Here is a 27,737-nt window from a genome sequence, read left to right on the forward strand (position 1 = left end):
TGTCATTTCAAGGGTATGTATTTTCTAGAAGATACCAGTTTATGCATGTGTGTGTGTGTGTGTGTGTGTGTTCTAAATTAATTATCATTACATTGCATGATATTTTCATAAACTGGTAAAAACAATGAATATTAAAATTGATTTTATCTTAATAACTTCCTAAGCTAAATCTATTTAGAAACAAGATTAGCTTTCATGAAAACTGATGCCTTTTTGAAATTAAAAAAAGCTACTTTCCTTTCGTGTAAAGTATTCAATGTGACACTGTTTTGTAGGTCCCAAGGGCCCAAAAAAAAAGGACGAGAAAGCATTAAAAGTTGAAAACTATATGCCAGTTTAGGAGGTACTTCTTGAAGTACTGGGGGATATTGACGTCCCTCCCCTTACCAGTCACCCTTCCTTCCAGGGATATGAAAGGTTTGCGTAGGACTAACTATCCTACCTGTAAAAAAATCCCTGTTCAAGAAAACACCCACAGAACCTCAAACACTTATGGCTTTCACACAGCCAGAGGTGTACATGAAACAAGAACTGTTGGAACTGATGCTCAGTTTACTGAGAATATGAAAGATGATGGTCAAATCCGAAAGGAAGCTATCAACTTGATGACAGGACCAATAAGTTCTAAGCAAAGCTGTAAGATAGGAACCTGGAATGTTAGAACAATGTATGAGTCAACTAAAACAGCCCAAGTAGTTAAAGAAATGACAAGTTACAATATTGGAATACTTGGAATTGCGGAATGTAGATGGACAGGACAAGGACAAACTACAACCAAAGATGGCCACCTAATACTTTATTCTGGTCATGAAAGCCAACATATGTATGGTGTTGCTATAATTATTCAAAAACGACATGTCAATTCACTAATAGACTGGAAACCTATATCAGACAGAATAATTAAGGCTAGATTCCAATCAAGGCATTGCAAGTTGACTATTATCCAATGCTACGCCCCAACAAATGACAAAGATGGAGAAGTAAAACAAGAGTTTTATGATCAACTGCAATCAATCAGAAACTCAGTACCCAAACATGACATGTGCCTTGTTCTTGGAGATATGAATGCTAAAGTAGGAACTGACAGGACTGGAGTGGAGAACGCAATGGGACACTTTGGTATAGGTACAAGAAGTGAAAATGGAGAACTTTTACTTGAATTCTGTTTAAATAATGATATGGTTGTAGGAGGTACACTATTCCAACACAAAAACATTCACAAATATACCTGGACAACGCCTGATGGACAAACAAGAAACATGATTGACCACATTATGATCAATAGAAAATGGGTCAAGTCAATGCAAGACTGTAGGAGTTACAGAGGAGCCGACTTATTTAGTGACCATGAACTAGTTGTCAGTAAGATTAGATTAAAGCTGAAGCGTACTGGCCATGATAAAAAGAGTGAGATTGGTAGACAATATGATTCTTCAAGATTAAAGAACCCTGTGATAAAGAATGAATTTGTCTTAAAACTCAGAAATAGATTTCAAGTCTTAGAGGACCTAAATGACGAGACTGAGATCACATGGACTTCAATTAAAGAAAACTTTCAATCTACTGCTAAGGAAATCCTAGGACACAAGAAACCAGAGAAAAAGGACTGGATCTCTGATGAAACATGGAACAAAATAGAAGAGAGAAAGAAGCTTAAAAATAAAATTCATAATGCTCAACATTTGGCTGACATGAGCAATTTAAGAGCTGAATATACTGCTAAAGATAAAGAGGTCAAAAAGTGCACAAGGAAAGACAAGAGAGATTACATTGACAATCTGGCTGAAAAGGCCCAAAGAGCAGCTGACTTCGGTAACATGAAAACAGTATACAACATAACCAGGCAACTAAGTGGCAAATGTAACAAAAAGATTGGTGAGACTATCAAGGCTAAAGATGGTAAATTACTCACTACAGAAAAAGAAGTTGCTGAAAGGTGGAAATCGCATTTTGAAGAAGTGTTGAACAGACCTGAACCAGAAATTACTGCTGAACCAGAACAAGGACATGAAATAGACATAGACACACGACCACCAACTATTCAAGAAGTTAAAGCTGCTATACATAGTCTAAAGAATGACAAAGCACCTGGACCTGACTTAATAACTGCCGAAATGCTTAAGGCAGACATAGATCTTTCTGCTAGGACTCTAACTGATCTCTTTGATAAAATTTGAAGGCAAGAAAAGATACCAACGGACTGGTCTAAAGGTATAATCATAAAACTTCCTAAGAAGGGAGATTTGAACAATTGTGATAATTGGAGAGGTATTATGCTGCTTTCTATCCCAAGCAAGGTCTTATGTAAAATTATTTTAAACAGAATTGATGAGAAAATTGACAATAAACTAAGAGAAGAACAAGCTGGATTCCGTGCTGGAAGGGGCTGTGTTGACCAAATTTTCACCCTTAGGACGGTTATTGAACAATGTGTTGAATTTAACAAGCCACTCCATGTAAATTTTGTTGATTTCTCTAAGGCCTTTGACTCCATACACAGACAAACACTCTGGAAAATACTAAGAAGTTATGGTATACCTGAAAAGATGATAATTATGATAACGAAATTCTATGACAACTTCCAAGCCTGTGTTTCAGTTGGAAACAATAAGACATCTGATTTCTTTAGAATAAGCACTGGAGTTAGACAGGAATGCATTTTATCACCTATTCTATTTATATTGGTCATTGACTGGGTGATGAAGAAAACCACAGAGGACAAAAAACGTGGTCTCCAGCTGGGCATACTAGGACACCTAGAGGATCTGGACTTTGCTGATGACCTGGCACTGATTTCAGAAACAATCAAACATCTACAAGCTAAAACAGATAGACTAGTCAAATATGCAGGACAAGTCGGGCTCTTTGTTAATGTCAAGAAGACCGAAATTATGAATATACCTACAAACCCTGATCAAAATATAACAATAAATGGTGAACAATTGAAACAAAGCAACAAATTCACCTATCTGGGGAGTGTTATCAGCAGCGAAAATGGCTCAAAAGCTGATATTAAGACCAGGATTGATAAGGCTAGGGTTGCTTTCAACAGTCTACACAACGTTTGGAATTCAAAGAAACTTGCTCTGAAAACAAAAATCAGACTTTACAACAGTAATGTGAAATCAGTTCTTCTTTATGGAGCTGAAAGCTGGAGAACTGTGAAAACTGAAACAAATCAACTTAATGCATTTCACAATAGCTGCCTAAGAAGAATTTGCAAAATATTCTGGCCAAACAAAATATCAAACATTGAGCTGTATGCTAAGACCAAATGCAATAGTATTGAAGCAGAAGTGAAATATAAAAGACTAAGGTGGCTAGGACATGTGCTCAGAATGGAACAAAATAGGTTTCCAAAAAAGTGCTTAAAATGGAACCCCACCACTGGTAAACGTAAACGGGGACAACCAAAAATGACCTGGAGGCGGAGCACTGAAAAGGACCTCTTTAATTTGGAATTAACATGGGGAGAAGCTGAAGCACTTGCCAAAAAAAGGAATTCATGGAGGAACAAGGTGTCCGTATTCTCTGGACTTAACAGTCAAAAAGAGAGATGCGCCTGATGATGATGATATGCCAGTTTTTCAAAAAGGATTAACAAAAACTAAATCATCTGTCCAAACAGTCGGTCAAAATGTCTTATTTGAAATACATAGGACGATTCCAACATACAAAGGGAATTTTTAATCACTGCTACTGTTTTCTCATAGATGTTATAAACTAAGGACAGAAGCCTTATTTCATATTTAATTAAACACAAAAAGTGTAACAACTAAAATCTTTTTTGATTTGATACTTTAAGAATTACATGTCATTTATGCATAACAAATCTACGCCTTATGAGTTTTTTTCCAAACGTTTTAATGAAGATTTTCAAAGGAAAGCAATAAGAGGCCTTTATTGATTTTGCACGTCATGGGGCCATAGTGATTCATTATATACCAGGGATCTTCAAGGATAAGACTAGTGACGATAAATTAATATAATTCCCAGTTATGGTTAACAAAATTACTCCTTTTGTAGATTTAATATATTTCCTCTCAATCACAGGAATATCAATTACAAATGCTGGTGAACTTATTTACCCCTCCCGGCATTTTAAAATTTTAAATGTGTAAAGGGGGGAGGGGAGGAAGTGGCGTTTTGTATAACGATATACCAGCTATTTTTTGGGGATTTTAGAGATAATTGGGTAAAATCTTTTTAAATGAGTTAAAAATTTCCTCAACTTTTGATATCTTTCATAAAAAAATAGCGGGGGGGCCAATGTTAATATAAGAATTTTATTTTTATTTGCAGTCTCTTATATTACAGGGTCAAGTTTACCAAGTTTAAATGCAGGCAAACTTTGTGTTTTAGATTCATTACAATTCACTTAATTACAACAAGTACCTTTTCAAGGATATAGAAATATATCATAGAAAAAAAGTGTTTTATCAATCAAAATAATGAATTGTAAATAAGGTGTAGTTACTCAGTTGCCCCGCTCCTAGGGATTGTTCACGTTTAGGGGTCTAAATGAATATTCACAAAATTACCCCTTCTGTAGATTACAATTAGTGGTTAAAACGTTTGGACACTCAACTAACTAAACTAACCAATCAAAATTCAATAAAAGTCCCCAAAAGTGTTAAGCCAACCAATGAAAAACCATTATCATAAAACTTTTGGGACTTGTCTAATAAACAGTCCAATGTCCCCTACACTATAAAATTTATATAATACAAACCACGACATGTATAAAAATGAAAAGGTACAAATATAGAATTTTACCATAGAACCTAATCTTAGTGTTTCCCTGATTCAGCCAAATTTTAACACAATTTATCTCAGTAAAGATTATTCGCATAAATTCAGGAAGGTAGATGACAATGGACTGTATAGGTATTTTTCTGATTTATAAAGCTTAAAAAATACGTTCTCTCATTCGTTCATATGTCTTATCCACTATGATCCCTGTGAAATTTACTGAACAGGAGGAAACTTTATTTCAAATTTAAATTCTGCTTCCAAAACTTAAAACTTTGTTGTCATAGGTGGGACTTACCTCTATAGGGCTACCAATACCATATACCCAATATAACCTAACCTAGCCTAAAGTAAAAAAAAATACAAACACTTGAAAATTTACCCTACCTATTTTTTTTAAAATTGTCATAAAATAAGGGAGTCTATACTTTGTTGATTGAAGCCGATCAAATTTTAAAAATGAGCTCCTTTTTAAAAACGCCTAGAGAGACTGCACAATACACTAAGAGATTAATTTATGAACAATAACATTCTTATCTAGCCTAATCTTTAAATAATCCTTTAGAGTACATTTTGTAACTATTTTAGTACAGTTTGATAATAAGAATAAGATATTACTATACGATATCAATATAAAGGGGGGGGGGGGAGTTAATGCAGAAAGGCTTATTTATCGTCTGTAACCCTTACTTTTTGGATTTTGAGAACCCTAAATCGCCCTCCCCCCCACCCCCTTCTGAGCAAAAAGTCGTGTCTCCCTTTGTCTAAAAAGTATTTCTTTTATTCACAGTATTCTTAATTAATATTATTTCCAAAAAATCTTATAAAACGTAGAAAACTTAAAGGGATAGTTGCATGAAGTGCATTTAAAAGTTTTATTGCAAGCATAAGTTACAAGAAAAGAATCTAACAAATACAATTTTGTATTACAATAAAAAGCAATCAATTAGGCACCACCAAAAAAGTCATCAATCATGCTATTTTTGTGAAAACAGGACAACCATATACCTAAGTTACATATATCCAAAAAAAAACATGATTTTTAAGTCCTGATATTTTTAAACTACCTGGTATAAAATTAAAATTCTTTCAAATATATATCCTAAAGATGTAGTTTAAACGATTGAACACAAAAAAATATGCAGTTCACTAAATTCAAGTTTAAATGCATTTCTTGCAACTACCCCTTTACCATGGTTTAAAGGTTCAGAATTTAAAGAGAGAAATGGATGTAGAACAACAACCCAAAAATGTAATCTTTAAAAACATATTCTAATACATAAGAAGGTAAGAGTTTTTGTCTGAAGCTTAAGATCTCAATAACTACTGAACTGTTTAGGTAGGCAAGCTTCACATAATTAATGTGATAGTTTTAGGCTATTTCATTGTCAGATTTAAGGCTTGGGATGTTTTAAAGCTATTATTTTAGCTTTTTAGAATACAGAGCCTAGTAAGCTTTAGAGTGTAGCTTCTCATAGATCCTGGGAAGGTTTACGGCTATTTAAGGGAGGGTAACATTACCCTCCCAAGACTGAGAAATTTAAAAACTGCTAAACCGATTAATTCCCCATTTAAGGTAAACTATACATGAACCAAACTAAAAGGATCACAGCTACGCATTCCTTAATTCATGAATTTAATAATCTAGTATCCGGGTCTATGATTAATTCAAAAATTAAAATTTCTTTTATTCAATAAACAATGAAAAAAAAGACAATTGATTTCTTCCTCTTATAATTAAAATTTGATACTTTTTCATCTTAATGCGAAATACTTTGTACTTCTTCATTACAAGTGGCTGCACCTCTATATGTTGAGTGCCATATCATGTTAAAAATATATATTCGGACCAAAAAAAACTCAAGACGCTAATTTTAGCCTAACAATTAAGAATCCGAATCCACTAGGGTCAAGCGGGGCATTAACCGGTAAGGGGCATTACCGGTAATTTTTTACCCACCTTCAGAAAATGACATTTTTCTCCATGTTCTAATCGACTGACAGAAAAAAACATGAAAGCAAATTTGTTCTTTATTAAATTGCCTACAAAAAAGTATAAAATGAAATTTTTGTGAGATAAATTTTAAGGGTACTTTTGGGGTCTCAAAGTCGGACGAAAAATTATTTTTTCAAAAATTTTTTTACCTATGTGTATAAAGATCGACCTACACATAAATTGGTAAGACCTAGAACTGATCCGTAAAAACCTTTTGAACTAAGAATTGCCCGCTCTTTCCAAATCCGTTGAGAGCTTAAATGTAGAGTTAATATTTTTTTAAAAAATGACCAAAGTTCGCGCGGGGTATTTTTCGGTAACGTCGAAAAAAAAATTCAAATTCGATTTTTAATATCAATTTTCAGGTTTTCTTTAGTAAAATCTAAAATTCAATATGGGCTTTTTAAGAATTAGGCCAAAAAGTGAATAGAACAGATTTTTTATATAAAAAAATTCAAATTTTATTTTGAAAGAAAATTTTTGTGAAAAAAAAAATCGAAATTTCTCGTCTTATAAAAAAAATGATTTTTGACATAGAAGGAATAGTCCGATCTTTATGAAAATTTTTGTGGATAATCCCTATAACCTATACTAATTATGATTATTTATGTTTGACTGGCCGTTTGGCCGTTTTTCATCGATTTTTTTTAGGTTGAAAAGACGTTACCCACAATGCCCCACCATGGGGCATTTATCGGTAATTTCTTTGAGTCCAGTTATGACAAACTTCTAAAAGTCCTAGGATAACGTCCTATTAGGACCTGATAGTCCTTTCCGTAAGCTTTCTAATGGTCTTGGTCCCATTTAAAAATATTAATATTTACCCCATTTTTTTTTTCAAAAAACCGAAAAAATTACCGGTAATGCCCCGCCTCACCCTATTAAAAATGGACTCCAGATTCGGATTCTGGATTCCAAAATTGGCCAAAAATTGGGCGGATCCAGGATTCGAATTGCCAACCCTAGCTTTTATTTTATTGATTTTGTTTCAGATTCTTAATTGTTAGGCTAAAATTAGCGTCTTGAGTTTTTTTTGGCCGAATATATTTTTTAATTTTTAACAGTCATTTTGGCCACTGTGGAGAAAAGCTACTGTGAAAATATGAAAAAACGCATCTTTAGATTCAGCCCAGTAACCGGTAAAATTTCATCCCTTTTTTTTTCTTCAAACAAAAGCCTTTTAAAAAAATGCTAGAATCCGGAAAAAAATAAGAATTCTTGTAAGAATCCGAATCCGGTTTTTAAAAATAGATGGTTTGCCAACCCTAATAAAAGCACAAACAAGTTAAGGATTGCCAAATGGACAAAGTTAATATTTTCAGTAAAAACGAAAGGAACAAAATGAAAGAGTGGTGAGGAGAAAAGAATAGAAGAATGACAAAAAATCTCGAAACATTAAAAATCATAAATATTTTTCTTTTGGTTGCATGGATGACGGACCGAAAGACACCGTTTAAACTGGAAGCTCTTTGTAAACAGGGTATATTCATATATTAGCAACCAAGAAAATTACAATTCTCCAATTGATGACGGACGGACGGACAAAGAGTAGCTTCGCTTCTAATAATATAATAGAGTATTGAATTTAAATTATCTTTATATCCCGTTATAAAAGTTTATTGTAGGCTAAAAAGAATTTATTATATACATAGCTTTAGTTTATCAGTCTAAAATCAGCTTTATATAATATTATCCAACATATAGAAACACGCAAGAATGGAGATAGTTTTTCTACAGCTCTTAAAATATTTTGCACCCCAAACTCAATATCGAAAAAAAGTCCAAAAAAAGCGCAGCAACAACAAGGAAGACATAGACAAAAGAAACTAATTCAGCTTGCATTGATAATGAGTTGATCTAATATAAAAATAATTTTTAGATTACAAACCAAAATCCACGAATGCCATTATCACTGCAAAAGTATGGTTACGAAAGAGTATAACAACAGCCCAGTGGGTCATTTCCCTCAAAATATCTTGCGAGCACAACCTTCACTCTCTCTCTTTTTTTTTTGAAAATAAGGGAGGGTAAGTTTTTTTTTACTTTTTTACTGCGGGGGCCTGTAACCCTGCGAGGCAATCATGTACCTTTTATAACCTGACCTTACCTGACCACTAGTAAAAAAACAAACACACAAAAACTACCTATACTTTTTAATTATTAATTAATTTCGAAATAAGGGCGGGGGGAAGGGGGTTCTGTGATTGACTAGACACTTTAGGGAAACAGTGAGGCTGTGCATTTGGAAAAGAACAACGCTTAGTCTCAAAGTTCCGTACATACAATATCATATATTGATCCTCTGTTATGATATGTAAGACGAACATAATCTATAATACAAGGTAGAACGATGTCTGTCTGGTTGTTTGTTTGTAGCGAAGGGATCAGTAATATTTGACATAATATCATTTCACATAAATTCATTTCACATAAAACATTTCACATAAAGTACCTATCATTTGACATAAACTCATTTCACATAAAGGTACATTTGACATAAAAACGTTTCACATAAACTCATTTGGCATAAAGGTACATTTGGCATAAAGATACATTTCATATAAAGGTATACTTGACATAAAGGTACATTTGACATAAATGTACATTTGACATAAAGGTACATTTGACATAAAGGTACACTTGACATAAAGGTACATTTGACATAAAGGTACATCTCACATAAAAGTACACTTGACATAAAGGTACATTCCCATATAAACAACCCCTTAAATAGTGGATGTAAATATTCTTTTTTTCTCCCTGAGGTAGTCATTTTTTTCCCCGATATCATTTTTATCCTCGAGGTAGTCATTTTTTCCCCGAGCATGGCAACCGGTGAACAGAATCTCAGTTCTGCACCACAAGCCTCGCACTACTGAAGTTCCCATGTCTATACAGTCATATTTATATGAAAATATTTTTAGAAGATTTTTAATTTTTTTTTGAAGATTTTAGAAATTTTTTTATATATTATTAAAAGAAAGCAAAATTACCTTGGGGAAAATCTTCAAAAAAAATTCAAAAATCTTCTAAAAATATTTTCATATAAATATGACTGTATAGACATGGGAACTTCAGTCGTGCAAGGCTTGTGGTGCAGAACTGAGATTCTGTTCACCGGTTGCCATGCTCGGGGAAAAAAATGACTACCTCGGGTACACTTTGAAATGTATCTTTATGTGAAACATTTTATGCCAAGTGTACCTTTATGTCAAATGTACCTTTATGTCAAGTGTACCTTTATGTCAAATGTACCTTTATGTCAAATGTACTTTTAAGTTAAATGTACTTTTATGTTAAATGTACCTTTATGTCAAATGTATCTTTATGTGAAACGTTTTTATGTGAAGTGTACCTTTATGGCAAATGTACCTTTATGGCAAATGTACCTTTATGGCAAATGTTTTTATGTCAAATGTACCTTTATGTGAAGTGATTTTATGCCAACTGTTTTATGTGAAATGAATTTATGTTAAATGATATTATGTCAAATATTACTGATCCCCCCCAAAAAATTAAAAATACCCCCCCCCCCCAAAAAAAAAAAAATTCTTTTCTTTTTAAAACTAAAACTAAAATTAAAATAGTGGGGTCGACTACCCCCCCCCCCTAAAAAAAGAAATTTCCCCCCCCCCAAAAGAAATTTTTTTTAAGATTTATTTTTTGAAAACTAAATTACGAAAAATTGGTTTGATCAAACCTCTTGGGACGAAGCCGCTAATAGAATTATACAGGACTAAGAAAAGTATTCAATATTTTCGGGGATTTTAGTCGTACTGTCCTAATTAAGCTTCCATGGAAAGTAAAGATAACTTTTATACAGCAATGACTACTAAAGGCAGAATAGCGTATATAAGAATTTGTGAAAGATTTATTTCTATGTCTAATTCCTCAATTATTGCTTTGAATCAAACATCTTAAGATTAATTTGTACACCGGTCACTTTTAATTCACATGTTTAATTTGCTACAACAATTTTACTAATGAAAAATGTTATCCACCCATCCCACACGTTTAAATAATCTTTAATTTTTAGCTTGTTTTCAATCTCTTCAACCCTTGATATGCTAGAGTCATGCAAAAAAAAGCACAAAATGGTGCTTTTAACATAGTACATAAACAAAAAGATTATATTTTAGAAGGATGATGTATTAAATAATGAAAAGTTATAGAATATTGTGTTAAGTACAAAAAACCTAAGGATGATTAAATTCATAATTAGCGAGGCAAAAATCTTCTAAATCTTGGCTATAGCATTATAGATGGAAAAGTAATTGAAGAAGATTTTGAACAGTAACCATTTACTATTTTGAAGAGCAGCTTTAAGTATAAACCTGACCCAAATATGGCAATCTTTCTTTTTCAGTTGTTGAAGAATTCAAAAGGATTCAAATTTGAGGCTTAGTAGCGGCTAACGCAAGTCTGCCGAGCCCCATTATTATAATTTGTTCTAATTTATATTTGATACATAAAAACATACCTAGGCATTTAAATCATAAGTTAATGCCAAAAACATTAATAAGAAGTTAATCTAATTTTTGAAAGTTGTGCTTATATGCAAACTAATGATAAGAAGGTAATAAAAACTTGAAATTATCATTAGGATGAAGCTACTCTACTTTTTATATCTTTTATTATCAAGATCCCTGTAATTTTCATTTTTAAGTAGAGCTAAAAAATAATCTTTTTGGAACCTACCAAAATAAGTTTGTTTCTCTTCAGATTGAAATTAACTTTCTGCAAGTAGTTCAGTAAGTTTCGTCTGCTAAGTGTGTAAATTTTTAATGGCATTAGTGTCCAAAATGTTTAAAGTCAGCCAAAATAAGAAAAAATGCAATGGTTTTAGTGCCCTAAGTCCAAGACTTTGTCCAGTCCCTATGAGAGGTAAGAACTGACCTGTTTCTACCATAGAAGTATTCATTATTTTCAAAATACTTGTTTCCAAATTCATCCTCTCCAATCAGCTTTCCTGTCTAATATATGAAGAATTATTCAATTTGAATTATATCTACTAAACAAAGCAGCACAGCAAAGTACCATTAGGACAAACATGAAGAAATTGAGATAAAGAGAACGCCAAAAAACCCCAGTTAATTACGTGATTGTTGAAATAAGAGGGTGTAAATTATAATTCAAATTTGAGGTGTTTGGTAAAACTGCGCGAATTTCACCCATCCCCTCTTCCCCATTAAAAAACATATAGGGTTCTGCCTACGTACTATCACAAACCTCAATTATCTCAGGACTACTACAAAATTATCAAGCAATCAAAGCTTGTGCTGTCCTAAATGCTTGTCAATTAAGTTTTTTAAGGAAGCTTCTTGTCTTACCTTCAAGTCATCAGTAAGATAGTAATGGTAAAGAGTTGCCTTCAGACCACCGTGGTCCTTGATCATCCTGAAAAATAATGAATTACCAATAAACTTTTTTTATTTATCAAATTCACCCTACCCCTCCCCCCCCCCAAAAAAAATAAAAATACCTACAAGTTTGATTTTAAATTACCTAGATTTTTCTTTGGTGAGTATAAGCAATAAACAATTTATAAATTTGCTAGTTATTATTAAAATGTATAATGAGTAGTACTTTTGAGTTAAAAGTGAACTTGAAATCAGAGAGAGGGGACATTCGGCTGTTTTAGTTTATTATACTTGTCCCCAAAGTTTTATAATATCAATATGTTTCCGTATTCATTAGCTTAACAACTTTAGGGACTTTTATTGAATTTTAATTGGTAGCTTCATCAAGTACAATGTTCAAATGTTTCAAACAATAATTGTAATCTACAGAAGGAGTAAATTTGTTTATCATGATTGGGGATATACATCAATTTATCGGCTATTGTCATATCCCTTTAGATCCCTGAATATAAATGCTTTTTTAAACTCAAACGTCAGTGTCTAACTGTAAGAATTATACTATTAGAGTGGATATACCACAGTTTTAAAGCAATCCAGTCCATCTCGTTTTGGTTAAAAACATTTCAACTAAATAGGTATACAGTTATCCGCGGATAAGAAAATAAAAAATAACTACAGGATTATTTACTGACCCCGATGGTCTGCCCACTTAAGTTAATTTAATGAAAGGTTGATAATAATGGAGTTATCGATACCAGGATACACAGGACACTTGGTTACATTCTAGAAAACTGAACATTCATATGAAGCTACCTATGAACAAGATTTTAAGGCTAAATGGAAAGAAATAACTTCAAATTATTTTAAGCCTTTAAAACAAAAAAAGGCAATCTTTGAATTTTTGACATTATCTTGTATTTATCGGTTTTTCCTATTTTCCTACTTTTGTTGTCCTAGGACACTGATTATACTTCAGTAAAACAAACTAGGCATTGAATGGGACAGGAGTTCTTCTTTTTAAGTAACGAAACTACTTCACAATAAAAACATTGCTATATGATCGTTAATAATTTCCATGCAATAGAAGAGTGCATACTTCAAAACACATTTGAAATAATGGTACATTTTTCTAATTTGAAGGCTTTGTACCTAGTCAAACCATCGATTATGGTTTGAGCAATTTAGTAAATGATCAGATTACTATAGGATTTTATTTATTTAGAGTTGCATCTGTTTTGGGCCAAGGCATTATTCCTACTTCAACTATTTATGTTACACACCTGACACAGCATTATTAGGAGGCATTTTTACCGTTTTTAGTTATGACGCCGTGTCAGGCCAAGATTTGAAACTATCACCTTCCTGATAACGAGCGGATGCATTACTTGATACGCCACATTCGCAGGTTATCTACAATATTGTAAGTTTGTTTTTGATGTTCTACATATGGACATTTCCCCCATATTTTTATGTACTCAGCAAATTTTATTCTATTCTTCAAATATGTTTAAAGTCAGAGTCCTTTTAAATTTTCATTATTGATGAACTCTTATTCCAAATGATTTCGTGTGAATTGCAGACTCAATTTTAAGAAGAAATGCTACTCAGCAGGTTTATAAAATTGGCTTGTCCGCGACATTTTGATAGATAATCACTCAGTGTATAATGGTGGGTTGTTTATCATTAATGCGCATATGATTTGTTTTCACCCCGCCGGACAACCCACCCTTCGTTGCATACAATCAATAAAAGGTACATTAATTTAATTTGATCAACCTGTTTGGATAAGTCCAGAATTATTAGCAAGGAACAAGGAGGATGTGCAAGAGGGGGGGGGGGGGGTTACTAGAGAACCCTTTGACCAAAATTGAGCTAACTTAGGATTTAAGCTGCTATAGGGCCAAAGTAACTTATAAAATTATCGGTGACCGCTGCTCCCGCCGTTTTCCGCCGCCGCCAAAAATAATTTGTATTGCATTTCTCGCCGAATTAGGCAATTTGGAATCATTTTAGACCATGTTATTTTTTTCAAAAAATTTCCCCCTTATCAGCAACCCTCGTTTAAGGTATATCTTAATTTCAGTGCTTATCATGTGCTTTTAAAGATATTGACACAAAATCTTTGACTCGCGGCGGAAAACGGCGGGAGCGGCGGTCAACGATAATATTAAAAGTTACTTTAGCCCTATAGCAGCTTAAATCCAAAGTTAGCTTAATTTTGGTCAGAGGGTTCTCGAGTAACCCCCCCCCCCCTGCCCAGACAATCCTTATTCACATCCTCCTTTTTCAGGAGTTTATATTCTGCATGGGATCCCCTGCTAAGGTGGGGGGTAAAAATTAAAATATGTGTGTGTGTGTATTGAACAAGGATGACAACATCCATAAAAGCGAAGCACTGAAACGGTAGGACAAACGGACATTAACAAGGGGGGGGGGAAGTTTTGACACATTTGCGTAAACAGGGAGTATAGGCTTTATCTTTGGACTGAGAGTATAGGTTATTAGGGATAAAATCATTCTTATATGATGAATTTTCCCAAGTTTTAAGATTTTTTGGATAGGCCTCCAGGTTCCGGAGCTCCAGGCCTCCAGGTCCTCTCTGTACAGGTAAAAATGAAAAGAAAATTTTTTTTTTTGAAGAGTTAGAAGTCAACTTATGAAACAAAATATGCGTTTTTTTCTTCTAATATGTGAATAACATTCAAAAATATGCATATTTTGTTTCATAGGTTGACTTCTAACTCTTCAAAAAAAATTATTTTTTTTATTTTTACCTGTACAGAGAGGACCTGGAGGCCTGGAGCTCCGGAACCTGGAGGCCTATCCAAAAAATCTTAAAACTTGGGAAAATTCATCATATAAGAATGATTTTATCCCTAATAACCTATCCTCTCAGTCCAAAGATAAAGCCTATACTCCCTGTTTACGCAAATGTGTCAAAACTTCCCCCCCCTCTTGTATAGTGTCAGAACTGAATAATCATATATAAATGTATAAGAGTCAAAGTAAAATTGTAAGTAAATTTGTTGTAAAACTTCTTGATTTAGGATAATGTTTATGGACATACTTACATTTTTAGGACTTGATTATAGAGTTGCTTCGCTTATTACATTATACTTTGTTGTCCCAGGAATCAATATACCAAAAATCAGATAAATCGGATGATTAGATCACATAAAAATTTGTTGTTAAAAAAGTAAAAAAATCAACATGTTTAAAATGGACGTACGGACATTTTGGTGATGATTATAGAGTTGCTACGCTTTCTAAATCGTACCTAACTATTAAAGGAATCACCATACAAAATTTGAAATCGATAGGACAATTCTAACATGCCTAAATTAACGAAATAAGCTATCCGTTACGGACGTACGGACGGACCGACCCTAATTATAGAAAAGCTTCGCTTTTAAAAATACAGGCAATCTTGGACATACTACTTCTTGTCAGAAGAAAAAAAATAAATTGTTTACACAATAAAATTGGCTGAATAAAATATGAAAGGAAAGCGGTACAATAGATTATATTCAAATATTTCAATAATTTACTTTTTCAATGAGTTATTACAATTCAAATACCTATATTAAAATTTGAGACTCAAAGCAATTTTTTTCCTTTGATATTTTTTTCAATCATTTTCCAAAACGATTATGTTTTTTTTTTATTACATTATGTAATAGAAAGGTAAGGATGGACAAAGCGAAGCTCATATATCAAAAAAAAATTATATTGTGACAGTCATTATAATATTTAGAATTCTAATGTTGTTAATTAACCCAGGGGTGTATATTATGCAGAAAAATCATTTTATTCCAAGATAAAATCAAATTTTCCATCATTCTAAAGGATTTTTGTGTCTGTAGCTGAGAGGTCAAGTAGCTTTTTGCAGATTTTTAAAATATTTCCTCATATCTTAGGTGTTTATGGTCCAATTTTAAAATTTTTCGGGATAATATTAGCCCGATATTTCTAAACGTACTTAATAACAGTTTGGATGTATTTCATATAATATCTTTTATTCAAAAAAAAAAGCTTTTTCTGTTTTCGATTTTAAGTTATCTAAAAGATATCTAATGATTATCCAACCTTAATTGAATTCATTATTAAATATATTGACAATACACATGAATAGTTATAATTATGATAATTAAGATATTTAACATGGATGATACCTACTAACATCAATAAATGCGAGGCTCAAACTAATGGACAATAACAAATGTGTCGCTTATTGTCGCGTGCGTCAGGTGAGTAATGGGTTCTAATATTGGCCCTACAACGAGTCATAGGAAAGGATATAAAAAATGGTTTCTTTTGAATATGCCATTTTAGACGCACAACAAAAAGGGTTAGATAATAGGAGATCTTTGCACAGTTAGGACTTCCAGACAAAGATGCAATCTAAGATGGTTCAGTTAGATGTCTGTAGTTCATTTGGATGCAAAATGATACACATCATTAGCAAGATTTACCTTAATTTAACATTCTTATATTTGCTACTCTTTTAAGATCATTATATAAGTCTAGAAGAGATTCGCTGTAGTATCTTTTAAAGAATCTGATCTATTTTAACTTTGTTTTGGATGTAATTCTCTTGATTAGTTAAAAATTAAATAGTTTTTTATGTACTCAACTTAAAATCTTTGAAAACTTTGCATTTAATCAGAAAAAATACTTTAATCATATTAGAATAAAGGGCAGGGGTGTAAATTCTGCAAATTTGACCCGGCTAAGGGGGGGGGGGAGGGGGGGGGGAATATGTGGTTGGGGGAAAAAATGTAAAAATTAAGAAAAGTGAGAGCATTTTTTTCCCCATTTTTCTCCCCTCTTTGGTGAAAAAAAACTAAAAGAATATGTGATAGGGGGGATAATATGAATAAAATAAAGAGTTCTGAAAATATTTTTCCATTTTATCCCCTACCTAAAGGAGAAAAAAAAATTTGCAGCAGGGGAAAAAAAATCTTGTGCAGAATAGGTATACACACCTGATAAAGGGAGATATTTTTCATGTAAACAAAAACTAAATACTTAATACTTTTATCAGTAAAAATGCGGGTCTGTTAATCATAAAATATTTGGTATCTGAGCTTGATACTCATTTCAAAAACATTTTACATCTAGGTACCTAAAGTTGTTCGGTTGCATCTAACTCTTAAACACTAAACATTTACAAAACATAAAAATACTGAAGCTTGACCAAAACCTTTATATTGTAGAGGAGCCGAGAAAATCATATTTCCACCGCACTTAGCAGTACAGACATACATACAGATTCAATAAATTTAAATTATAGAGTAGCTGTACAACTTATAACATAAAAATATATCCTACCTAGCAAGCTTGGATAGCTTTGACAGCCCAGTGAAACTTCCAAGAGACATTTTGTTCTGAAATACATAAGTTAATCAAAAATTTTATTTTTTAGGGGGGGGTGGGTGGGTGTAGGTCAAAATAGAACATTCAGAGGTTTAAAATATTACATCAGTCTCCTTGGCTGTTCTTTTAGTTATCACATTAGGTATATCTTTTCAGAGATGGCAATCCGCATCCGAATCCGTTAATTATTCAAAGGGATAGTTCCATGAAGTGTGTCTAACGACTTTGGTACTTTGTGTGTTCCTATATATGTTTAAATAGAATATTTGGAGTTAGGTCGAAAAAAATCTAATTTGTGATGGTACAAGTTCATTTTAAATAAATCATCTTTAGCATAAGTTACAAGAATATTAGGAAACATGATACTTTGGGGGAAAATAAGGTACATCTCCAAGTTAATTTTATCTCTTTCTCATTGTCATCCAGGGTATTTAAAAGTACATAATTTATGACGTTTTAAAGCATTTTATATCACATTTTTAATAAACTCCAATATTAAGTGTTTACATTCATTATAATGATTTTGTGTCATCATTTCACATCCATCCAAACTCTAGGTATAATTTAAACAAACATAACAAACTTGTTTTTCAAATTATTAAAAAATGTTTAATTATCTTTTTTTAAATGTTAGGTAATTACTTAGAATATACCTTTATATTTTCTTTTTGAATAAACGGAGAGAGGGTAGAACAACTGAATTATTTGTAACCGGTAAAATCTCAAAAACGACTGGAACTATTTCTTCTGCAAGCAATACTCAAAGTTTTATAATAACGTTATTATGTTTACTGGTTCAACATCTTTTACTTTAACTGAAGAACTTTGATAGTTAGTTTTAAACTAGAAGTGTCAAAACTTTTCAGCCAACCATTGTAGTTATTAAGGGTTATCTCTTTTTTATTATCATTAGGGACGTATATAAATTTTGTCGATTGTCTTATCCCTTAAGATCCCTGCTTTCATCAAAAAAATTTTTTGCATGTTTTTGCTTCGTTACTTATGTACATACCTATTTGTTTTGGTTTATGTTATGTTTGTTTTCCTGGGGATCTATGCTGTGTTCAATACAAAAATCCGTCAATTTTATTACCAACTGCTTCTCTTTATCTCGTCCTAAAGTTATATTGTTTTGAATGGAATAATCTTGAGATGCAAGCTTTGATGTTAAAACAAGAATGATAATATCAATAGAAGTGAAGCTCATCCAATCAAATGGACAAACGAACATTCACTATCATAATAATGCTGGTTAATGACGATTAGAAATCTTTCACATAATAAACGACAAAATATCTAACTTTTCATCATGTTAAGTTTGAAATCGATAGGACAATTATAACATGCCTAAAAAACAACATAGCTCAGCGTTATGAACGGACCTACCGTAATAAGCTTCATTTAAAAAATAAACAAAATAACTTTGCCTAGACGAATAAAGGTAATGTTATAGCTTGAAATATAACTTATCAAAATAAACACAACGTAAGATATGGACCATATTTCTTCACTAAATTATGAAAAATAATAGTTTGAATAATTTTTTTGGTGTTAAAAGAAAAGTTTTAAATAAATCGGCTTTAAAGATTGTAAAAAAGTATATTTCTTAACAAATAGTTAGTTCTATTGTTTTAAGAAACTTAGGAAAAATTACAAAGTTTTCCTTTGAGAATAAAAAAGAAGACTTTAATGAAATACCTAAATCTTAAGAAAATTATTTAAATTGAAAGTACTCTTTAAACTACAAGTGTGCATTTTATGTTTATTTTTATATCTATCTTTTTCCCTGAAGATAAATTGAATATTTTTAGTATACATCAGTATTTGCAAAAATCCTGGGTAAATATCTAATTAATTAACAGAAATCATTTGGATCGTAAAAGTTGTCATTTATTGAAATTTATCAACAAGTACCTTAAAACCAGTGTTTCGGAGCCGGAGCCGGGAGCAGCAACATTTTAGGTGGAGTCGGAGCCGGAGCCGTATTTTTTGTTAAAAACGGCTCCGGCTCCGAATTAGCTAAAAATGATTTTTTAAAATAATATTATAATTTGGCAACGGTTTATTTCCATATAATAAACTGAAAAACTATTGTTACTTAACAAATAGACACACATCCTTCTACTTTTATATAGCTTTAATCAAATAAAAGCAAAATATTTTATATTATTTATTTTATTTTATCAAATTCAATAATGAAAAAAAAATATATATTAATTTTAAGGTAGGAGCCGGAGCCGCATCAAAATTATACGGCTCCGACACCCTGCTTGAAACATCAACAAATAAAAAATATAACTATTTTTCTCGGCAGCTATTTATGGTAGAAGAATTAAATTTGGGCATTGGTATATAATAAGGGAGAAAGTATCACCAGAAAAATGTAACAAAATTCTATTTACTATTTTAACCGTACTTATTGCATCAAAGAATAAATATAGTAGACCTAGATCCCCACTCAGTTAATTGGACGAATAAGAACACAGTAAAGAAACAATCCGGTCATATATGTATAATATATATGTTTATTTTAGCTATAAATAGTTGAATTTCATAGCTTTCGGGAAAAAGTAATGTCCAAAATAGGGTTGGTTTGACGGGTTATTGAATCTGACAGGTCATCCTAGGTTATATATTGAACAGCGATTAGTTATAAAAATATTTCATTAAAAATAAATTAGATTCCTAATACTACTACCATAGCGTGATATCGTAGACTACGTTTCCGAAAATATATTTGATTTTCTTGTGAAATAATCTAATTATTAATTCTCCAGAGTTAAATAATCTTTTTTCTATAAAGCGAGGCGTTTCTCTAATTATGGTCAGATGCTAGAGGGGCAATTGAATAATTTGCAAATTTTTACATAAAGAATAGTCTGACTGTTATAAAACTTGTTTTCTTTACAACTTTAAATGACGAAAAAAGTATCAGGATGTCTGTCCGTATAAAAATGTAACTAATATTATATAGAACATTTAACTCTGAAATTCCTGAGATGAAACGGATAACATATTCGCCCCAACTTCATTCCATCCTAAAAATAAATACAAGAATGACAATTTTCATTAGTAGCAAAACACAAAAATATCAAATATGAATGGTGGAAGTGTGGTGTGTCAGTTACTTAGTGTCTTTTAAGTAAAATCGCGAAATTGACGACGATCCAAGTAAGTTGTACAAGATATACTCTTTGCTAAGGGATCCGGATCCTTGGACACAAAAAAAATGCGGAAATAATGTAAAAATCTACCTAAATTTATATAAAAAAAATAGTCACTTACAAAGACATTCTCGTGATGAGAGCCAATCTTTAAGGTTTAGGTTCAGACTTAAAAATTATAAGTATTTTTGACTTCGAAATTAAGGAACAAATATTTTTTGAAAAATTTGGTGATTTTATTTTTATTGTCAAGGATCCGGAGTCGCCAAATTTTGAGGATCCGGATCCGCATACAATCAATGCGGATCCACAACTCTGGTCTTTCTCATATAGATGTCGAGAAAGTAACATATCCCTTATATTACGTTCTAACATACACAGGGCCTTAGAGAGAATCTACGCTCCTATTTAAATAATATTTAACAAGGGCAATTATGTCCATTAACATTAAAACTTCAAGTAAAACTTAACATTGCTAATTCAATTGTATAGAAAATCTTATGACATGTTCAGAATATGCAAGTTTTATTTTGATATCCACAATAAAATAAGTTGAACTTTTATTCCTCAAAATATTATAACTGGTGGACCTTGGACTTTAACTTTCACGTTCTGGTTCTTAAAGTTTTACAAGAAGTTCTTAAAAACATTAGGTACTTTTAAACTTTCCATTAAACTTTTAAACCCTTGCCATTCCTGAAAGTAAACGTTAATTAAGAATGAAAAAACAACATACCTTTCATCTTGAATTTCTTGATGTCTTTTTCTAATGTTCCTTGAACAATTCTTTTGTCTTTTTTCTCCATCTTAACTGTGTTAATGATTCTAGATATTGGAAAGCAAAAAAATATGACCACTTTTATCAATCATAACTTATGCAACAAATAAATTTAGAAGAATATATAATATATGTAAAAACTTAAAAAGATGTCAATAAGTTTTTGTCGAAAGAGATCTTGCTAACCGCTGAACGAACAGACATGATTCTCCTTTACATTGTAGCTTCTCATAGATCCAGGGAAAGTTTATTACTACTTTTAGGGGGAGTACCACCACCCAGCTAAAAAATTCGCCCCCGAGAGGAAAAATTAACCTCACATTTTTTTATACCTACCATTAATTTTAACTAAATTGAAAGTGGGAGGGGGGGGGGGGTGAAGTCAACCCCCCTTCACCTCAAGTGCTTATGTAGGCCTCTAGGGGCGTAGCCACTAGTATATATTTAAATTCTAAAATTTAACTTTATAAATATATTAAGGAATTAAATTATTAAGAGCGAAAGAAGATCGATTGAAAAAATATTATAAAATCTTTCTTTTTCTTGACATGGCCTACGCAGAGCTACGCGGCAAAAGCGCAGTGAGCGGGTTTTAAAAAAAATATTGCTTAATTTCAAAATTACATTTTAGATTATGTTAATTTTACTAATAGAAAATACAGGGAGAGAGGAGACATTGGACTGTAATTAAACTGGACCTCAGAAATTATAAACATGTAATTTCAATTGTTAGCTTGAAAACTTTGAAGTCTAGGCTTATTAATTTGATATGTCCTTGTAAATTATATCTATATTTTCAGCTAGTAAATTTTATTTGCCGCAGGCATACGAAGTAATTTGATTATATGGATTGCTAATTGTAATTCTGTATCGCCTATTGTCCCTTCCTATCCCAAACAAAATGTAACTTAAAAAATATATCATAGAAATAATTTTAAAGACTGTTCTACAGAAACATTTTTAGGGGCTTTTAGTAAAACATTGAACTTTTCATGATGAAATATTTCAATTAGATTTTAAAATTATTTCTAAATAAAGAAACTAATTTTTTGTCAAAAAAACATAAAAAATTATTAAATCGTAAAAAAAAATTACTAAAAAAAATGTTTTTAAAAATATTATTTATTTTTAAAGCATAATTTTACAACAAGCCATATTCTCGGACGTCGTCTTATCTAGGGTTGCCAACTTCTGTATATTATAACAATTAAAAGGAAAATATAATGTTCATAATCTATTAAAATGAAATAATCTTTTAAATGATACAATTTTACTGTTTTTATGCATCTTATTTGTGTTACTTGAAATTTAGCCTTTTAATTGAACCTAATTTAGAAATCCGAAAGGGCTTTATCTTTTTATTAAATCTGATGATTCTTCTTTCCTGGGTAGCTTTAAAAATCCAAGGCAGTTTTTTATCCATTTTTTAAAAAGTATGTAGACTCCTCTAGAGGCTAAAAGTGGAAATATCCAAAAATATTACAAAAAATCAGCTTTTTTTTTGTAATAATTTAAATCTTGAAAGTTGGCAACTTGTTTGTCAGCTGTGCCTTAGTTCTTATTTACCCCTCTTTCCTATTTCTTCTCATGGAGGTGAAAGAGAAGAAGAAAGAGGGAGAAAAAGAAAGAAAGAGAGCAAGCGGCGCATATTTTCTTATGCTTTTGTTATTATTTTTTCAACATTTTTTATAGAAAACTTAAAGAAATATGTAAAATTTACTAAAACCGTAGTGATGTGTCATTTTTTAAAGCTTTTAAGACTTTTATCGTTATTTTATAAAAATTACAATTTAAAATTGTCTGTTTGTTGTTAAAAAAAAAACAACAATAAAGCTAGTTATATATTATTTATCAAAGAAAATAACTTTTTTATTGATATTTGAAAAATATTTAATTTAATAGTTAAAAGGTTATAATTGGAATACTTTTAAAGTATATATATTAGCTTTTTTTATGAAATATGTCTTTAAGCGCCGGTAGAATGGTCGTATATTTGTATAAAAATTATTTAATTAACCTTTCATTAATTTAATTATTATCAGGAATTGTGATTATTTGCTATATAAACATTTTGATTTTAATTATATGTATTAAATGTATTTATGTTTCTAATTTTAATTTCTTAATTGTACGATTAGGCACAATTGTGACTATTTGAGCGCGCGCGTATAAGTGGCGCAACACTTTACTACTTAAATTAAACAGTTAGTTTGATTTTCTAAGGGCTGGTTGTCTTCAATTCTTGATTTTGTCCCGTAGGTAATGTATATATATTGGTTTTATTAAGGTTTTTTTCTTCAAAACATTTTTTTTTTCAGATAGATCAAAATTATAATGTTATAACACAACAAAGAACTAAAACAGCAACAAAACATAAACAATCATAAAATCTTAAAATTGTGAAATAGTTAAGAACACAAAATGAGTTTCTCAAGCGACGAGGTCAATTTCTTGGTGTACCGCTACCTCCAAGAGTCGGGGTTCGTTCACAGCGCATTTGTTTTCGGGGCGGAGTCGCTGATTGCCCAGTCAAATATTAATGGAGCACTGGTGCCCCCATGCGCCCTGACCTCCATCATTCAGGCATTTTTTTCATTTATTGAAATTTTCAAACGAGTTAATATTATTTTCATAACTAGTAGTTTGCTTTATTAAACTATAACAGGTCCAGTAGGTACCTACGTTTTTTGAAAAGTAGTATTTTACCACGGTTAACGAGATCTTAAGCTTCAGACGGACAGACATTATCTTGTTTCCTGTCCAATCATACGGGTTAAGACCCATCAGATAACTAACCCTTTCATGTACGGCCTTTGCAGTACCCATGAATTTAAACAACACAATAGGCCGAAAGTTAAATGTACATAAGTGAATATTTATAATGATTCGATATAAAGACCACTTAATTTAGTTTTTCAAGCTAACCCTTGAAACTTTTAACTGTTAGTGTTCGTTGTAATTCCAAAAATGCTGATAAAAAAAATGTAATAATTGGAAAAATGTTAAAAAACAGAAAGGGTTGATGTACGTTGAAGCCGAGATTTCAACAGGAGAAGATGGAGTTGAGCGACTCATAGACACACTATCACTCATAGGTAAATAAATAAGAACATAGACACACTATCACTCATAGGTAAATAAATAAGAACATAGACACACTATCACTCATAGGTAAATAAATAAGAACATAGACACACTATCACTAATAGGTAAATAAATAAGAACATAGACACACTATCACTCATAGGTAAATAAATAAGAACATAGACACACTATCACTCATAGGTAAATAAATAAGAACATAGACACACTATCACTAATAGGTAAATAAATAAGAACAGCTGTTTTCAAAAGTAGCGGATTAAAAATCTGATCTGTTTTAAAAATGTATTATTCTCGGATGCTTATGTTCTAATTTATTTCTGTGGCAATGATTCTTTACTTGCTTATGGATATTGTCCTCCTTGTTTTCTTGTGTTCATATTTTTATTATAAATATGTCAATTTTATTTTCTGTTGAATTGAAATAAGTAATGAATTTCCGCTGAGGGCAGTTAATGGTTGGTTAATTCCGGTTCGTTTTTGGGAAAACCAATAAAATGAAAATTCCATATTTTAATTGAAAATGAAAATTTTACATTACATAGCTTGGTTAGAACTATTAAAATATCAGGAGTAGGTATATATTCTGCACATGATTAATTTTTTCCCCGGTTGCAAAATTTAGAATTTCTTTCCCCCCAAACCTCTGACATATTTTTCACCCCCGCCCCCTACCTCTGACATATTTTTTATCCCCCCCCCTCCCTTTAGCAGGGGGTCCCGTACAGAAAATACACCTAAGCCAACTTTTTTGTTTTGTTCAGATGCTGTGATGCCAGACGTTGTACAAAGCCGAAGGCCAGGCGCCGGAGACGGAACCAAGGGCCCCCCCGTAAAGGAGGAAGGGGGTGAGGGGAATACTGGATCTACCCCCGCGGAACCCATGGACATCAACTACGAGCACGGCGTGGAGATCCCCGTGGAGAAAGCGCGAGTCTTGAAAGGATTGTTCTGGTGCATCTTAATATTAGTTGATTTAATTGTTTATTAAATCCTTGCATTGCAGGGGATATATTGTCCTTAATAACCCATAATTCATATTTATACTAAATTGGGGTAAAAGAAATTTTACTATGTTGAAAAATTTTTTACTTTGGGTTCATGAGCAAACTGGAAAGAAGAATTTACCATCTCATTTGTCCATTTTATATACATTTGTTGTATAACAATTACAATCAAAATAAAAACGATTCCTTATAATGGGCAGGGGCTGTCATTCAGCTTACTAATTCCATTTAAAATTGCCGAAAATTGATTATTTTATTGGCGTAGAGTTGGCGTAACACTTGTTTTTGATGAAGCTGAAGGGAAGTGGATAAAAAGGGAAGAGGGTTGTGGGGAAATGTTCACTTATAATTGTTTGTCTGAATCTCATTCCCGAGTCCCTGATATCATTGTGTGGTCTCGTTAAGTGTGTATTAGGTAGAACAGATTCCCTACGTACAAGAGCCCAGAATAAGATATCTTAATGGACAGGTCACGACTCTGAAGTATTTATCTGCGCCTGGAATCCCAAACAGGATCTGCTTGCCAGCGGTTCAGGAGACTCTACTGCAAGGTAAAAAGCGGCGAACACTAGCTTTTACAATCTATGTAGCAGGGATCTAAAAGGATAAGACAATGGCCTATAAATTGATGTACATCCCTAATGATGATACACAAAATTACACCTTCTGAAGCGTAAAATTATTGGTTGAAACGTTGGAACACTCAACTTACTGAACCAACCAATAAAAATTTAAGAAAAATTCCCAAAGTTTTTAGGCCAATGAATAAGAACTTTGGGGACTAGCTTAATAAACAGCCCAATGTCCCGGCAAATTCCCCTCACCTTCAATAGTGTATGGGCGAACACACACTCGCACACATACTATTACTACATATTTTATTTCTAGAATTTGGAATATGACCTTGCCCGAGCCAACGTGTGAAGTTCTGAAACATTGTATCAAGATGGAAGGAAAGGATGTACCAAGTAATAAGGTAGGTTGTACTACAGCCAAGATGTACCAAGTAATAAGGTAGGTTGTACAAGTCAAGCTCACTCTATCGTTATAATTAACTTTCTGGCTTCTGTAATATTAAGCAGACAATATTGAGGTAATCATAAGTAAACTTTGGTTGGGATTTTCTTTCATCTAGGACTATAATTTCTAGCATAGTGGATATCTCAAATCTCTTTAATTAAATAGATATTTGAGAACATTGTACCTAGTTAAAACAACATAGCAATAATAACCACCAATTTAGGATGTAACTTCGCTGGACTGGAATTGCCATGGAAACCTGCTCGCTACTGGATCTTACGACGGATTTGCCAGAATTTGGACAACTGCTGGTGTTCTGGAGGGTACACTAGGACAGCATAAAGGTATTTAGTTATTAGTTCTTTTCCACAAATGATATTTTATTTCCAAGTGTGAAGTTATTTTATAGATATTAGTGTTTAGGAGTGTCTATATTAAATGTTTCTTTATGACTACTTTATTTCAATCCCTAAGAAACAATGGCAAATAAAATATAATTTGTTATATATCACGTCTTTGAATTCAAAGTCCGCATAAAATTGTTCCGAAAACCCTGCATTGTTAATCAAAACTTGTATGGCTTTAATTTTTAGATCACGTTTACCAATAAACATTAAAACAATATGATTTTATAATCGTGGTTATTATTTAAATCTTTGTTTTTTTTTGTTGTTAAAAAAACTAGTGGCTTCGCCCCTAGTCTCTAAAAGCTCTACCCAAGCCCCTTTTTTTTATTAAAAAATAACTTTTTACTTTTTTAGGGTCATATGTGAGAAAAAATCAACCTTATTCGACGTTCACTCAAAGCCCAAAAATAATGGACTTAAAAGTGTATTAAACTGTATATAAGACATTTGCGAATATATTGATACCATTAATTTGCCTCTTAGATAGAAAAAAGTATGTTTTTTAAATATTTTTCTCTTGCTACAAATCAAATTTCAAATTTGAGTCACCAAAAATGCTAAACTAATTTTTGCTCTAGAAGAATCAATTTTTGGAGTTAGAAAGTGCTTAATACCTCATTTTAATCGCCTGGCATTGCTTTATAATATACAGGTAATGACTTGTTTTTTTATGGAACAGCCAGGGTTGTCATTTTGGGCGGGCGCTTTTGGGCGGGCATTTTTGGGCGGGCGGTTTTAGGCCGCCCAATATAAGGTCCTTTTGGGCAGTTTTGGG

The 27,737-nt window shown here is 32.1% G+C and overlaps 2 protein-coding genes across 3 annotated transcripts in view; one reads left to right on the top strand and one right to left on the bottom strand.

Annotated features, from left to right (window-relative positions):
- Positions 1-27,737, bottom strand: part of ND-B17.2 (NADH dehydrogenase (ubiquinone) B17.2 subunit) — a 397,876-nt gene that overhangs the window by 19,903 nt on the left and 350,236 nt on the right. The window contains exons 2-4 of one of the 2 annotated variants that reach the window (XM_080148415.1): positions 17,440-17,494; positions 12,079-12,145; positions 11,645-11,721 (exon numbers count right to left, since the gene is read on the bottom strand). In XM_080148415.1, the coding sequence (XP_080004541.1) occupies positions 11,645-11,721; positions 12,079-12,145; positions 17,440-17,489 (194 nt within the window). In that variant the 5' untranslated portion in view covers positions 17,490-17,494. Of the gene's footprint in view, positions 1-11,644; positions 11,722-12,078; positions 12,146-17,439; positions 17,496-27,737 lie in introns of both variants that reach the window. The other variant, XM_080148414.1, reaches the window with a different exon arrangement.
- Positions 23,721-27,737, top strand: part of ebi (transducin beta like ebi) — a gene marked incomplete in the record, with an annotated part of 75,784 nt that continues 71,767 nt past the window's right edge. The window contains 6 exon segments of the mRNA XM_080148408.1: positions 23,721-24,009; positions 24,440-24,521; positions 25,293-25,470; positions 26,003-26,086; positions 26,424-26,511; positions 26,779-26,899. Of these exon segments, the coding sequence (XP_080004534.1) occupies positions 23,848-24,009; positions 24,440-24,521; positions 25,293-25,470; positions 26,003-26,086; positions 26,424-26,511; positions 26,779-26,899 (715 nt within the window).

This window comes from Acartia tonsa, chromosome 14, assembly GCF_053477335.1.
Source record: "Acartia tonsa isolate MP-2025a chromosome 14, ASM5347733v1, whole genome shotgun sequence".
NCBI classification, from domain to species: Eukaryota; Metazoa; Arthropoda; class Copepoda; order Calanoida; family Acartiidae; genus Acartia; species Acartia tonsa.